The 15055-nt window shown below is 50.3% G+C and overlaps 1 protein-coding gene across 22 annotated transcripts in view; it reads left to right on the forward strand.

Annotated features, from left to right (window-relative positions):
* The window catches only part of TACC2 (transforming acidic coiled-coil containing protein 2), a 213132-nt gene that overhangs the window by 58963 nt on the left and 139114 nt on the right, over positions 1–15055 (forward strand). For 17 of the 22 annotated variants that reach the window (XM_036898706.2, XM_036898710.2, XM_057506401.1 and 14 more), the window contains 2 exons: positions 8190–13436; positions 13967–14092. In XM_036898706.2, the coding sequence (XP_036754601.2) occupies positions 8190–13436; positions 13967–14092 (5373 nt within the window). The remainder of the gene's footprint in view (positions 1–8189; positions 13437–13966; positions 14093–15055) is intronic. The other 5 variants (XM_057506408.1, XM_057506407.1, XM_057506398.1 and 2 more) reach the window with 1 other exon arrangement.

A 15055-nucleotide genomic window follows, 5' to 3' on the forward strand; every position in this document is an offset into this window, starting at 1 on the left:
AAGAGTCAGTCTAAGTGCACAGTGAGTGTGTCAGTTTAAAAAAATTACCCCTCCTTTTATTTTTTAATTCCATCATTCATTCACCAGAGCATGTGCCAGTGCTAGACTAAGACATGAATGTAAACACAGTGAATTCCCTCTAACCTCCAGGAGGTCATAGCCAGTGGGAAAATAAAATAATAAACAGATAAGCCAGGCACCACAGTAGGTACTGAGGGAAAGTCTGACAGAGAGCTTTGGGAACGTAGGGGAGGGAGCGGCCCTGGGAGGCAGGTGAGGGGTCCCCACTGTTCAGGGGAGCCAGGGGGTTCATTGTGGAAGAAGGACAGGGGGAATCCCACTGTGGAGGGAGAAGGGAGTCAGCAGTTAGGGGGTAGAAGGACCCCACCTTGGAGGGGGTCTTGGGAACCCACTGTGTGCAAAGCCCATGGCTGGTCCTACTCCGAAGCATAGAAGAGCCATTCACGTGTTTCTGGTTTCAGGTGGATTCAGTTCCAGAGCAGGTGAGAGGTGAGCACAGGGGTGCTTTGATGGTGTGTTTTGAGAACTGTCCTCTAAAGGGCACCTGAAATGTCCTTACCAAATCTCCCTTTCAATGGGGCTGTGCTTTCCACTCTGTGTTCTGGGGGACATTAGCCCCATTAAATGCTCTACCGAGTAAAGGGGCGGAGGAAGGTTTCTGGGGAATGGCAAGTGTGGGCAATACTGTGACATGTCTTCTGGTTGACTCACATTGCAGGATGGTGTCTCAAAGGCACTGAGAAGTTCTGCAGTGTAGAAGCTTGTTTAACCATGCTTCATCTCGTACTTCCCGCGTTACACAGAGACCAGGCAAGCTTCTTTCTTGCACGTGTAGCAATCATATTATGAGAAACATAGAAGTCGGTATTTAAGAGCTCCTGATAGAAACATAAACATGGAGTGCATATCCTATGCAATTCTTTTTAGCTGTTAATAATTGATCCAGAATGATCTATCATAGTTGGCTCGATCATTTATCAAGTTCTTGAGAAAAGTGTCTTCTTAAGCAGTCTTCCTAGCCTGGCATGGAAAAAGGAAAAAGAAAGCAAGGAAGTGGCATATCATAGAGAGTAGAGTACCTCTGAATCATGATTATTTATAATCCCAGAGCCCCTTGGTTACCAGACTTATGATTCACAGAGAAAAAAATACAAAGCAAACGACAAGAATAAAGACAGCGAATTGATCAGGTGATTGGCAGTTTAGCTATTTCACTGTGAAGATCTACATGGTCCTCAAATTAACTAGGTTTATTCTGATTTCATGCGGGGAAGAACTGAAAACATCCTGGAATTTAGTTTACTTTTCTTGGTCAGGGTTTCAGCCTCCCTTCTACTGAAGAAAGGTCACCTGCACAGCGTGACCTAGAGGCCAGTTCAAATTTTTGACAAGCATCGTAATGTGCGGGGTGAAATAACCAAATAATGTATGTGTGGGGTAAACACCACACTAATCCTGTTGGGGTTTAGGGAGCTAATTAATCACATCCAGATTCTGAATCAATGGTCAGCTAGTCACCAAAGTCAGGAAAGGAGAAGAAAGGCAGTTTTGTCAATGGCAAGGCTGGACTGGAGGGGAAGTCAAAGTGGGACTCCTCACACTGCCACCTGACCAAACCCTCCCCACCACGCCAGGCTGCCTGTCAGCTCAGGATGTCATGAAGGGTGGGGAGGGCAGCCCGAGTGGGCAAGCTCATCTCAGTGACCTGGCATGATCTAACCACACCATGGGGAAACTGTACCCAGAGGACAGCCTTCCCTATCTCACCAGTCAGGGAAGTCTCACTTCCTCCCAGGGAGACACCCCCAGGGGTGTAGAGAACAGCGCAGAAGCATCATACTTCTCTAAGAGCTTAGAAGTGTCAGAAAACCCCCTAATATGTGGGCCATGACACGAATGCAGGGAGCTGAGGAGCAGCCCCAACCCCTGGGCCCCTCACCTGCACCCCAGCTGCCACAGGTGTCTGGTGTGTTAGGATTGTCACATCCCGGGGGCTACAGTTCTCTCACCAGATCTCCCTCTATCTCTTGCTTTCCTGTTCCTTTTCCAGAAAGCACATTAGAATGCAATGAGTAACAGTGATAAGGTTATATGTGGAAATCGAGTTGTTTGAATTAGACTAATTTATTAAAATAAATCATTTACAGACTTGCTGTGCACCCCCTAATGCATCAGACCCACCAGTGCACACAGGAACCTGTTGTTGAGAAATGCTGCCAAAACCTCCTGCCTTTTGCAGAAGCATTTCAGTAAAATACTTTGTTTTTTCTGAGCCTCAGTTTCCTCATCTGTAAATTAAGAGGTTTTGACTAATAAATTACTAGAATGTTATGATGGTATGGAAGAAAAGAACCTTCCTAATCTTCAAATCAGACCACCATGATTTGGGAGCATTCCCACATATTTAGAATCCTTGATTTGGTTTCAGTTGTATCTGTGCATCCACCCACCCACCCAACCATACATCCACCCACCCACCCAAACATTCAGCCATCTATGCATCCATCTATGCATGCATGCATGCATGCATCCATCCATCCACCTAACCATCCATCCATCCATCCATCCATCCATCCAACCACCTATCCATCATCTACCCATCCACCCTCCCACTGGCCATCCATCCATCCATCCTTCCATCTACTCATGCATTCATATGTTCAATGTTTACTATATGCCAGGTAAACAAACTGGGGATACAATATTGAAAATAGACAAGACCCAGTTTCCAGTTTCCATTATACTCCAGTTGGGGAAATTGTCGTCAGTCCTTGATGATGATGGCAACGGTGACCAGTGCCATCACTGGGTGGGCCTAGGAAAGGAGATTTGATCCCAAAGGCCAGGCTAGGGAGCCTTTGTTGAGGAGTGATAATTGGGTCTGACATGTGCTGGGAGGAGCAGGAGGGCTCCAGGCCCCGGGCAGCTGCAGGGGTGGGGAGCTCTGGGTGGAACAGAGCAGGAAATGTAGGCTGGGGCCACAGCCGATCGAAACCACTGGAGAGTCTGCCCACAGAGTGACAGGATCAAGCCTTCATTTCTAAGCCATTGCTCTGGCTGCATCCGGGAGAGTAGAATGATAAGGACCCAACAGAATGGGAAGAGAGACTGTGGCACCATCCTTGATGCAGCGAGTACAGGGAAAAGGGAGGAGGCAGGGCCCTGGATCTGGACAGTACAGGGCTTGATCTTGCCCTGCAACAGGAGCTCTGCAACCCCAGGTCCAGGCTTGAACCTCTCTGAAATATTTCTCGATGTGTGCATGGGAGGGCCATTCACTCTGCCAGGCTACCATGTGGATTACATGCAATCGTAACTGGAAAGTACTTAGCACCACCTTCCCTTAGTAAATGCTCAGTACTGTCAACTCCCCATCTTGACAGTCTTTCTTTATGGCTGTGTTGGGCCCCTTAATGCCTGCTAGTGTGGGGGCCAGGCTTGGTGTCTCCTCAACCGGCCTCCTTCCTCCTGATGCCGGGGTTCTTGTTCACGAAGCCGAAGAATGAGCTTCACAAACACTCAGGGTAGGAGAGCAAGGTACTACAGGCTTTTATTTAGAGATAAAGTGAGAGAATAGAGCTCCTGGCTCACGCCAAGAGGGGACAAGAGAGCCTGTGGTGGTGCGTTGTCTGGGGGTTTTATAGGCAGTCGAGAATTTTTCAAGAACATGAAAAAAACTTAGGGGTGTGGACTTGTTAAGTGGTCCCTGAATATTTAGAATTAACTTAACACAAGCAACTTCCTCTGATGATTTCTCCCTGAGATACCAGCATCCTGGTCTGGGGGCATATGAAACAAGGCCACCTGCCCAGCCCCCAAGGTGGGCTGAGGTATTGTTTGCTGAAGAGTAAGTTAAGAATTTCTCACGTCTTAAATTCTTGGGTATTAAAATGCAATCTTATCTTTAAGGTGGAATCCTTCTTGCCTTTTACTGTGTTGTTTATGCCTGGGCTTACTTGCTAAACTAGTTGCCCAGTTTGCAAAATCACTTCATCAGATCTGAAGGAGGAAAGACAACACAGAGGCCTAGGCTAAAGTGAATCTTACACATGGTTACAAATGATTAGCATGATAAAACATGGGCTACTCTTCTTTATCTGGGGAACATTAACTGATCTCACTGAAGAATGATTCTAGAGCTTAATGTTTAACACAGAGTTTTAGTAGGGGGGTTTCTATGCATGTAGTTACATTGCTCTGACTGCAAATATCCTGCCCTGCCCCCTCCGGAGGCCCTCACCCTACTCTGACTACATCCACGGTCCCTGTCTCACTCCCTTTAAGCATCCCCAGTCTGTTCATGTATATGTCTTCAAAACTATGCACTTAGAAACCCAACTGGATGCGATCGTCCAGCTATGGTAGTGGGGAGGACCTTTTCTACCTCTCCATAGGCTGCTCAGACCTTTGGGGCAGCAAATCACCTGGGCTCCCCAGTAACCTCCCTACTGTGCTTCTCCCATTGTCATGCTGGGGGCTGTGGTCTGCAATCTGTGTGCCCTCCTGACCTCAACCTAAAGGCAGCAACCACCTTTGGACTGCAAGCCTCCTGTGAGAGGGCCACACTGCCCAGCCCACAAGAGCTAGCCTTCGGATTCTGAGCAGAACACCCTCCACACATTCTGACTCAGACTTAAAGTGTAAAGGGCATTATGTAAGTTTCAATTAACGCAGGGCCCTCACAGATGAGTTCTTAGAATTTTTCCTGCCCTAAGGCAAATCTGCTCCTCGTGAGTGTCTTTAATCTGGTTTTAAAAATTGCTTCTGATGGACAATCAAAAGGATTGCTGGTGATCAGCTTGTGCTAAATAAACCAAGCTAGATCCTTACTTTGGGGGAGTGTGTGCCTCACACTCAATGGGAATTTGCTCCTGGTAAGATCCGTAAGTTTTCAAGGTGCCCAAATTGAGTGAATTTACCATCTTGTCCCCATATAACAATGATTTCAGCCAGCCTGAAGGTAACCCACACACTCCCCAGTCAGAGGCGGGGACTAGAAGCAGCTTTGTTTGGAGGAGGGTGTGATCTGGGCTTCCTGAGCAAGCAGACATCAATAGGAGCGCTTCATTTCTGAACTGCACACCATCAATCTCATTAACTACTAACCAGTGTGACCCCTAGTGAATGGGTGGGGCACAGTTCAATGTAAAAGTGCTTGTTACAAGGAAAATGGCCACATGCAGAGTGCTGAGTTTCGGTTCCAGAACAATCCATGGAGACAACAGCCCTGTGGTTGGTGAGCCCTCTGAGCCTCGTACTTTAGTGAAGCCAGGCTGAGGGCGTTACCCACACCCGGGTGTTTTCACCCAGGTCAGCTTCGCTGGACCAGGGCTCTGCGTGGGCGCGGCTGTCCTCGTGACCATCTGAGGATTGGAGGGATTCATCTAACTTACCCTCTGATGTTTCTCTTCTTTGCCCTCATTAGCTCAGCTTTTAGGTCTGAAAATACTAATCTGGTTGAGACAGTAGCTGCCTCTCTCTCCAGTCCATCTTAGATGCCCCCAGCCCCCAGCAAGGATGTCCTCATCTTAATCCCTGAAATTGATGAAAATATCTAAGATGGACCGGAGGAAGATTCTGCGCGGCTGGCTTTGAAGATGGAGGAAGAGCCTGTGAGTCACAGACGTGGGCAGCCTCTGGAAAAGCAAGGAAGCACCTTGGTCCCTAGGGCTTCCAGAAGGGAACACAGCCTCCTGACACCATGATTTCAGCCCAGTGAGAGCTGTGTATAGAACTGTAAGAAAATTAATTTGTACTGTCTAAAGCCACTAATTCTGTGGCAATTTATTATAACAGCAATAGCAATCAGCTACAATAGGTATCTGGTTATTCCTGTGATTTAATCTCCTTTTTGAATGCGGATGACTGGTATAGTGATGATGTGTACACACGTCCTTCAAGGATGTTGTATGATGTCACGGACATTTCGTAGGTGAGGGGCTTGGCAAGAGGCTGGAGTGGGGTCAGGTAAAGAGGAGAGGGTGAGTGGCTATTGCAACAGCTGTCAGTTGCTCATAGTTCTGGAGGCTGGGAAGCTCAGCATCAAGGGGCCGGCAGACTCCGTGTCTGGTGAGGGCCTCCTTCCTGTTTCAGACAGCCGTCTTCTCACTGTGTCCTCAAAGGCAGAGGGGCGAGGGAGCCCTCTGGGGTCTCTTCTAGAAGGACACTACTTCCATTCATGTGGGCTCCACTCTCATTACCTAATCACCTCCCAGAGCCCCTACGTCCTCATACCATCACCCTGGGGAACAGGTTTCTACATATGAATTTGGGGGACAGAAGCATTCAGACTCCCTCCTTGGAAGCTTTTATTCTCGGAGGCAGCAGAGAGTGAGTAAGAAGATCATGGCCCATGGAGTGAGACGCCCACCAAATCCAAGCCTAACCTGTTCTCAGAATTCTCATCTACGAAATGGCGTGATAGCACCTCGGCTGGCTCTCCTCAGGGTTAATGGAGATAATCCGTGCAAAAGCATTACTTCCAGTGGATTCATCGTTATCATTGTCCCAATGTCTCACTTTGGAAAATTTGGAACCTCAAAAATATTGAAAAGTTCAATGTAAAGTGCATATACCCATTGTATTAGTCTGCTCATACTACCATGACCACAGACTGGGTGGCTTCAGCAGCAGAATTAATTCCCTAATAGTTCTAGAGGCTGGAATTCCGAGTTACGGAGCCAGAAGAGGTGGCTTCTGGTGAGGCCCCTCTTGGCTGCAGGTGGTCCTTCCTGCTGTGTCTTCTCCGTGTAAGCTGGCTCCTGCTGTCTTCCTCTTCTTGGAAGGACACCAGTCCTACTGCATTAGGCCTCCACTCTTAAGACCTTTTTAAACTTTAACTCCATGAAGGCCCCTTCTCCACATTCAGTCACGTTGGGGGCTAGCATTTCAACACATGGATTTTAGGGGGACACAATTCACTTCATGACACCGATTTCTCAATTTTTAAGAGGAATGTACTTCACCTTCCCATTGTATGCATCTCTCACTAAAAATATATATGCATCACCTTGCATGGGAAGCTAGAGTTCTGGTAGTAAACAGGTAGGATCTTTCCTCTGGTCATATCCAAGACACTATGGGTCTATGAACATGTGAATGTGTGTGTATGTAACACTTACAAGAAGATTCCACAAATCTTCTTTTAAAGATCATGGTAAAAGCCTTAGGAAAGACATACTCCTATTAATTTTGCCTTGAGCAATTTCTCTTGACAGCAAAAGATATTTGATCATAGCAAGTATACAGAATCACAGCTATGTAAAAATAACAAAAATTACATCCCATAGAAAATCACATGGAGAAAAATGATATTCGCCAGAACGCTTCAAGTGGCAAGCATGTGGGAGATATTTTTTCTACATTTTCTAAATTTTGTATCTGCCATATATTACTTTTAAAGTTTAGAAATGCATTTAATAAAAATATTACAAATTAGAAATACAGTCAAAATATGCCAGGTAATAGGCTAGTTTACAATAACTGGGTAGTTGGTTATCTACAGCAAGTCCATAATTTGAGCCATAGTTTTTCTTCACACATTGTCCAGCAAAATATGTTCAAGTTAAGACAAATATGGGTATAAAGGTAATTCAGCTCCCAAGAGTTTTACATATCGGTCATTTGCAGAAATTCCACAGCTAAATAGAATTGATTTGGGGGCTTATGCCCCTCACAGTACCACCTTTGAATGTGAAGAGTCAAGTAAACAGTTATCAAGAATAGCTTTTTATTTTGAAGCATGACTTTATCCACTTGTACTTTTTTCCTGAACATCTAAGCATCCTCAGAAGTGTTTGAGATCTCTTTGTAACCCACATTAAACTAATTCAAACTCTCTACTTACTAAAAACTTTTGGAGTTCCTGCAGTTTAGACCATTATGAATTAGTTTCCATACTTCCCTATTCACTACTGACCAACATGAAAAGCCCCAAACTGAATATTTGGGGCTCCTTGCTTTGATTTTTGGGAAAGCGACAGCATGTGTAGTGGTTATAGGAGGAGTGGCCTTAGGCGCAGCCTTCATGGAGAGGACTGAGGTGCATGGGCAGGTGTGTTTGGTGGCCGTTAAAGGCGAGAGGGTTGGGGAGAACTGGCCTGTGATGCGGCCTCGTCCTCCACATCCCTGAGACCTGATGAAACATAAAATGTTTTCATTATTCACAGCTGTGGGCGTGGAGGCTCCTGCTCCGCTTCTGAGAGGACTGCCAGCCAGGATCCGTGCATCGTGTGCCCAGAGGTGACTGAGCCAAGGAAGTGCCCCCAGGAAGCCAGGGGTCCAGAAAGCTCTCCACTGCCCAGCCCTCCCTCCCCCTGGGAGCAGGAGTGCTGCTCAGCTGCCATGCCCTTTGCTGAGGGCTCCCCAGAAGGGTGCTTGGAAAGCCCGGAAGAAGCACCTGAAGGTTGGCCCCTCGTTCAACATCCCAGGAGGGAACCTTCCCCCAAAGCCCTAGGGGTGGCCCTGGCAGCCTTTGTCCCTGAGGAGGACAGCTCTGCTCGGGGCAGTATGGCCACCATTGTCCCTAGTGCCGGAAGAGAGGGAGGCGTGAAGGAAGAAGTTGATAAAGTGGCTTCCTCCAGTCACCTTGACCAGCGGCCGGGAATGCCACCAGCACCTCTGAAAGAGCAGCCGTGTGTGGAGGTCAGCCAGCCAGGTGGTTTCGGGTCACCAGGGAAGGAGGCTGCAGGTGGCTTTCCCCCCACAGAGTCTGGGCAGGTGGTGGTCCCCAAGGCCCCTGCTGCAGCCCACCCAGGCAAGGAGAGCTCAGCTGGCCTGGAGGAGTCCCCCCAAAAACCCGAGACCCCAACCCCACAAGATCCAGCCCCAAGAGCCTCAGACAGAGAAAAATGCCAAGTGGAGGTGATGCCTCAAGACTTGGCTGATGACTCAGTTTTCCTCAAGTCCTGTGGTTCTACTAGGAACAAATCAGGGGCTTCCCAAGAAGAGGACATAAATGCAGCATCCCAGGAAATCTGCCAGCAGCAAATGGGAGCACATCTACCCTGCACAGAGCTGCCCTGGGGGTCACTGAATCCTGCCCTGGCGCCAGGGGCTGGAGGCTCTTGGAAGGAGACTCTAGATGCCAGTGATGCTCAGCATTCCTCGCAGACAAGAGGGCGGGGAGCCCAACCCGGTAATGCTGTCTGTGCACTACCAGGTGACCAGCCCAAAGGGGTTCTGCTCATGAGTGCTGAGCAGTCCCCACATGTACCAGCAGAGGAAGCGCATCCAGCTCCAAACCTCAGTCCACAGCCAGCTGCTTGGGCCTCTGCGGCTGCAGCAAATCCCAGCTGGCTGGCCAAGGAGATGCTTTACAGGGCTGAGATGCCAGTTCTTAGAGTTCCAGCTGAAGAGCTGGCAGGTGCTGAGTTGGGGGGACAGGAGAAGTGTGCATCAGATCTTGGAAGAGCGGGAGTGCATCCAGAAGGGATCCCCGGAGAGGCTCCTCCCCCTTTGCCCCAGGAGGAGAGGGGAGAGCTCTCCATTAAGGAGCAAGGCCACCAAGTCCAACAAGGGGTGCGGCCCCCTCCTCTCCCCAGGACATCAGATGAAAGTGCCCTGGGACCAGAGCGTGAAGCCAAGGCCCCCCAAAGCCCAGCTGTGGCCAGTGAGGAAAGTGGACTACCAGAGGCCAGCCCTAGAGGACAGGAAGAAGCCCCAGAGCCGCCCAATGTGAATCCTGAAAACCCACAGGGAGAGCAACCCCAGGCCCTTGGCTGTAGGGCTGACCCAGAGGTGGAGAAAGATGAGATTTCAAAGCTGAACGGCACTGTGGAGAGCCAAGTCCTTCCCAGCACAGACTCAGCACAGCCACTCTGTGAGGAGGGTCCCCAGCCCACAGGCAGGCCGGGCTCTGTATCAGAAGGCACAGCTTGGAGCTCAGTGGCCCATGCATCTGACTCACTGCTCAGGCTCCATGAGAAGGGTCACATCCTGACCCTGGGACTGGACGGAGCTGGTGAGCACGTTCTTCCCAAAGGAGCTGGCTGGGAGGGGCCCAGATTGCAGACCAAATGTCCGCACACCCTCCAGGATCTGGGGGGATTGGGAATAATGGACTGTCTTCCTGCTTTGGAATCTGGGAAATCAGATTTCCTGTCAACTCCTGCTGCAGAGGTTGTCCCTAAAGCCCAGGAGGTGGAGTGCAGATCTGAAATAAAGGCCATGAGCCACCCATCTGCGTGGACACCCGACAACTGTGAGGAGGCGGGCTTGCCGACATCCCCAGACGGGTCTTGTGGGCTGGGCCACGATGCAGCTGGACAGGAAGCCCGGGCTGATGGGCCACAGCCCCCTGAAGGGGAGGACTTGGCAATGGACAGCGGGCTCACGTCGCTCAGTCTGGAGCACAGTCAGCAAGGAATCCCGTGCTTCCCAGGGGACAGCTGCATACGAGCAGCTGCACCTGAGAGGCCTTCAGTACCTTCTGAGAATCATCTCCAGCCATCCCAGTCGGACCCAGATGCACCCATCTTTGATACGCTCAGGGAGAAGACCCGAGGGTGTAAAAATGGGGAAGAGACTTATCCAGGTGATCCAGGTTTGAAGAAGCTGGGCACAGATTCTTCCCAAATCCACGTACCTGTGACACCTCAGGAGGATGCGTGCTTGCCCACTTGTGGAGAAAAGGAGCAGGCTTCCAGATCAGAGCTTCAAAGGGAGCACCCCAAAGGCAGTCTGTCTGATGCTACACGTTCGGCTGCCAGGGACTCAGTTCTGGAGAGCCCCGCGACAGAGCAGTCGGAGTTGTCAGCACCAGTAAGCCCAGAGCTGCCTGCCCTAGGGGAGAATGGGCAAGAGGGAGCACGCAGTGACCGCCGGCCCTCCGGGGTCGGGCCTCCTGCAGCAGACACCTCCGAAGACTCCTCTCTTGCAGGTAACTTGAACAGAAAGGAAAACTGCTGTGCTGGGCAAGGGCCGAGCAAGTCCCGACAAGAGCTGGTGGATGCGCTGGAAGTCAGCAGCCAGCATGAAGAAGCATGTCCCGGTGATGCAGGAGCTTCTGAAGCCGCTGACGCTCGGCGCCTGCTCGAGGGCTTGAGTAAAACAGGGAAGACAAGTGAGAACACAGTGGGGACCCCGCCTCGGCAGCCTGAGCCCGTGGCTCTCCTGGATGCAGCTCACTGCCCGCCAGTCCCAGCGCCCGCCAGCCCCAGCGTCACAACCACCCAGGATGCCCCAGAGAGAGAGTCAGGTGCTGAAACCCAGGGAGGCAGGCAGCGGCCAGTGCTGGCCCCACGGAAGGAAGTGGAGCAGCCCGCCGCCTCGGACGCAGAGGCCCGAGAGCTTCTTGGAAGTTTCCCATCCGCCCCGGAGCAAGGCAGAGCTGCTGAGACCAGTGGGGACGCTGGCAGAGGGGACCTGGGGATGCAGTCAGCTCCAGAGGAGGCAGGCGAAGCTGCTTTGAATGCTGGATTCCTTAATACTGGGCAGTGCCCCTCCCCTGGGGAGGAAACTTCTACCTCTGCCCCAGGTGAGCCCTGCCAAGCTGAGCAGCCTTCGGCCAGCCGCCAGGATGCCTTGCCACCAGCCGGAGAGCTGGGTGGGATTCCCAGAAGCATGGCAGAGATTTCTGAAGCCCAGGCCGTCTCCAACGCAAAGAGGCTCTTGCCGTCTGGGCCACCAGAAGAGGCCGCTTCTGATACTCCTTACCTGCATGTGGAGGTTGCTCCCAGGAAAGGGGCAGAAGACAGAGGAGAGAAAGCTCTCTCCTCCCAAGGGCCCAGACCTCCTGGAGAAAGCACTTCTCCCATAGGGGCGCCTCTGCTTGCCCTGGAAAATGCCACCTCCACGAAGCTGTCTTTGGGCCTCCCTGCCTCCCTCCCGCAACCAGCAGCTACAGGTAGGGAAATCACTGGGGCACAAGCCAGCGGTGGAAGCTCCAAAGCTGGCACCTTTGAGGGACCTGTGGACTCCATGCCCTACCTGGACAGGATGCCACTTCTGACCAAGGGTGAGCACAGGCTAGTGGAGGAGAAAGCAGCAGGTGCCAAACCCTATGAGATTCCAGCACCCCCTGCCTGTGAGGAGGGCATGGCGGGTGAGACAGCAAAGGGGACAGAGAGCATTGGGGAGAGGACAGTAGAACCCCCCGAGGATCTGAGCAGAGGCGCGTCAGGTGGTCTGCATGCAGGCTCCAAGCAGGCTAGCACAGTCAGTGGCTTCCCTGACTTCAGGGAGCACATCACCAAGATCTTTGAGAAGGCTGGGCTCAGAGCCCTGACTGCCGATCGGTCCCAGGGTGCACCAGGAGAAAAGGCAAGAGCTGGGAGCAGTGTGAGGGACAAGGACCTCATTGTGCCAAGCCCAGAGAAGCTTCTAGATGGGACTCGGGGTGTGGCCATTGCCCCTCTCCCCACACCTCCTCTTGGACTCTGGGTGAACTCAGAGGAGAAGAAGCAAGAGTTGGCTGGAGAGGCTGAGATTTCCTGTGTGGGTCCCCAGGCTCCAGTTCCAGAGAAGCTGCCCGGTCAGGTGGGGCCGGTCACCAAGCAAAGCCTGCCCAGCACCAGTGTGGGAAAGGAAATGACTGGTGTAGCCCAGACGGTGCAGGAATGTGAGAAGCCAGAGGGGGCTGGAGGTGCTGGGCCAGGACTTGGGGGTCAGGCCCACTCACAGCAGGGCGGGGGCTGTCAGGGATTCGCTTCAGGTCTGTCTTCACAGGTGCCTCCCCAGAGCCCCAGGGAAGGGGCCTCACTCCAAGGCGACAGAGTTCCTCCTGGAAAAGAGCAGCAGGAAACATTCACCCTCAATGGACAACCTGGAGAAGATGGAGCCTGGGGCTTTGCTCACACCGAGGCCCTGGGTGACGTGTCAGGGTCCACCTCTGCCCTGGGAACATCTTCTCCCCTTGGGGATGTTCCAATTGTGGCTGAGGCCATCAGTGAGCCCTGGACCCCTGACACACTTGGGGGTGAGAAGAGGCATGGAGGTGCTGCCTGGATCTCAGACATGCCAAATGCTCGGGGCGGCCAGAGTGCCCCTGAGCCACAGGCCGGAGCAGTGGCGGACGCTCCCCTGCAGCCCAGCCCAGCGGCAGGAGCTGCTGGAGAAGCAGAGGGTGACGTCACTTTGAGTACAGCTGAGACCAGGGCACATGTGTCTGGTGACCTGCCTGAGACGGGTACTACAAGGATGTTGTCTGGCATGGCTTGGCCCTCGGCACTGCCAGGGAGCAGTGGGGTGCCAGGCTGCTCTGAGGGGGCTCCGAGGATGGAGGATGAGGCTCCCAGGCATGGGGACAGCTTGGCCGGGCTCCAGCAAGCGGAGAAGCAGCACAAGCCTGAGCTCCCAGGTCCTGCTGGGAACAGGAAGGTGGCAGTGTCCTCACCTCCAGAACCTGATGAAACCCGGGACCTGGAGCTGCACAGCCTGGCTCCAGAAGCACCCCGTGATGAAAGGTATTTACAAGGGTAAGTTCCCACAGGAACGTGGGGTCAGCTTCCATAATGGTTCCCACCCCAATTTTTAAAAGCCATATAGATGGGCTGGTCTTTAAAAAGCTAAGTTTTCCATATCTGTTTAACTTTATGTACATACAATGTCTGGATGTGCTGAGATTCTGACAAATGTGCAAAGGTGAGGGTGCTGTTTGGTTCACACGTCCTATTCCTTCTCTTGTGTTTCCTAATTTATCCAAGTGAAACTAAAAAGCATGAAATGTTCACTGGGTGGCTGTACACTGTTGTGTCATACTTTATAGTTAATTGCATATTTTTCTGGAGTTCTGACACAGCTGCTTTTGAATCTGGGTTTATTTATGCCAGCAGGCCTAAATGATCTAAAAGTATCTTAGAACTGTTGACTTCCTGAAGCGAATTTTTTCTCTAGGGATTTTGGTGTAGTAGCCACTTAGAACTTTAATTGGCTAAGGGGCTTTTTCAATAGGACATGGATGAAAATGCCCTTCTGACCATCTATTGCTTTCTTTACATTTTACCAGAAAAAGCCCAGGATCTGGCCCATGCACCTTGCCTTCAGTTCCTGAGAAGGATGCTCCAAACGTCACAGGCAATGTCATTTCAGATGAAGCCAGAGCTGTGGGAGATGCAGAAAGGTCAGTGAAAAGGTAACAGCCTTTGGAGATCATGAGGCCCTCCTTCAGCAAAGACACACTGGATATTTTGCAAAGGAGAATACTGCTTATGCATGAGCTCTTATATAAAAAAGAAGCAAATAGCCATTCCCATTCTTTTTTTTTTTTGTAGATAATTATTTTTTTATTGAAGGGTAGTTGACACATGGTATTACATTACATTAGTTTCAGGTGTACAACATAGTGATTCAACATTTATATACATGACAATTCTAGGTACCAGCTATCACCCTACCAAGCTGTTACAATATCTTGACTATATTCATTACATCCCGGTTACTTATTATTTTACCATTGGAAGTGTATACTTTTTTTTTTTTTTTTTTTTGTGAGGGCACCTCTCATATTTATTGATCAAATGGTTGTTAACAACAATAAAATTCTGTATAGGGGAGTCAATGCTCAATGCACAATCATTAATCCACCCCAAGCCTAATTTTCGTCAGTCTCCAATCTTCTGAGGCATAACAAAGAAGTTCTTACATGGAGAACAAATTCTTACATAGTGAATAAGTTCTTACATGGTGAACAGTACAAGGGCAGTCATCACAGAAACCTTCGGTTTTGCTCATGCATTATGAACTATAAACAATCAGGTTGGATATGAATATTCGTTTGATTTTTGTACTTGATTTATATGTGGATACCACATTTCTCTCTTTATTATTATTATTTTTAATAAAATGCTGAAGTGGTAGGTAGATACAAGATAAAGGTAGAAAACATAGTTTAGTGTTGTAAGAGAGCAAATGTAGATGATCAGGTGTGTGCCTGTAGACTATGTGTTAATCCAAGCTAGACAAGGGCAATAAAACATCCACGTATGCAGAAGATTTCTCTCAGAACATGAGGGGGGAGGTTCTAAGCCTCACCTCTGTTGATCCCCAATTTCTCACCTGATGACCCCCCTGCCACTGTGCCTGTCTTAGGTTGTTC

The sequence above is a fragment of the Manis pentadactyla genome, chromosome 8 (assembly GCF_030020395.1).
Source record: "Manis pentadactyla isolate mManPen7 chromosome 8, mManPen7.hap1, whole genome shotgun sequence".
NCBI classification, from domain to species: Eukaryota; Metazoa; Chordata; class Mammalia; order Pholidota; family Manidae; genus Manis; species Manis pentadactyla.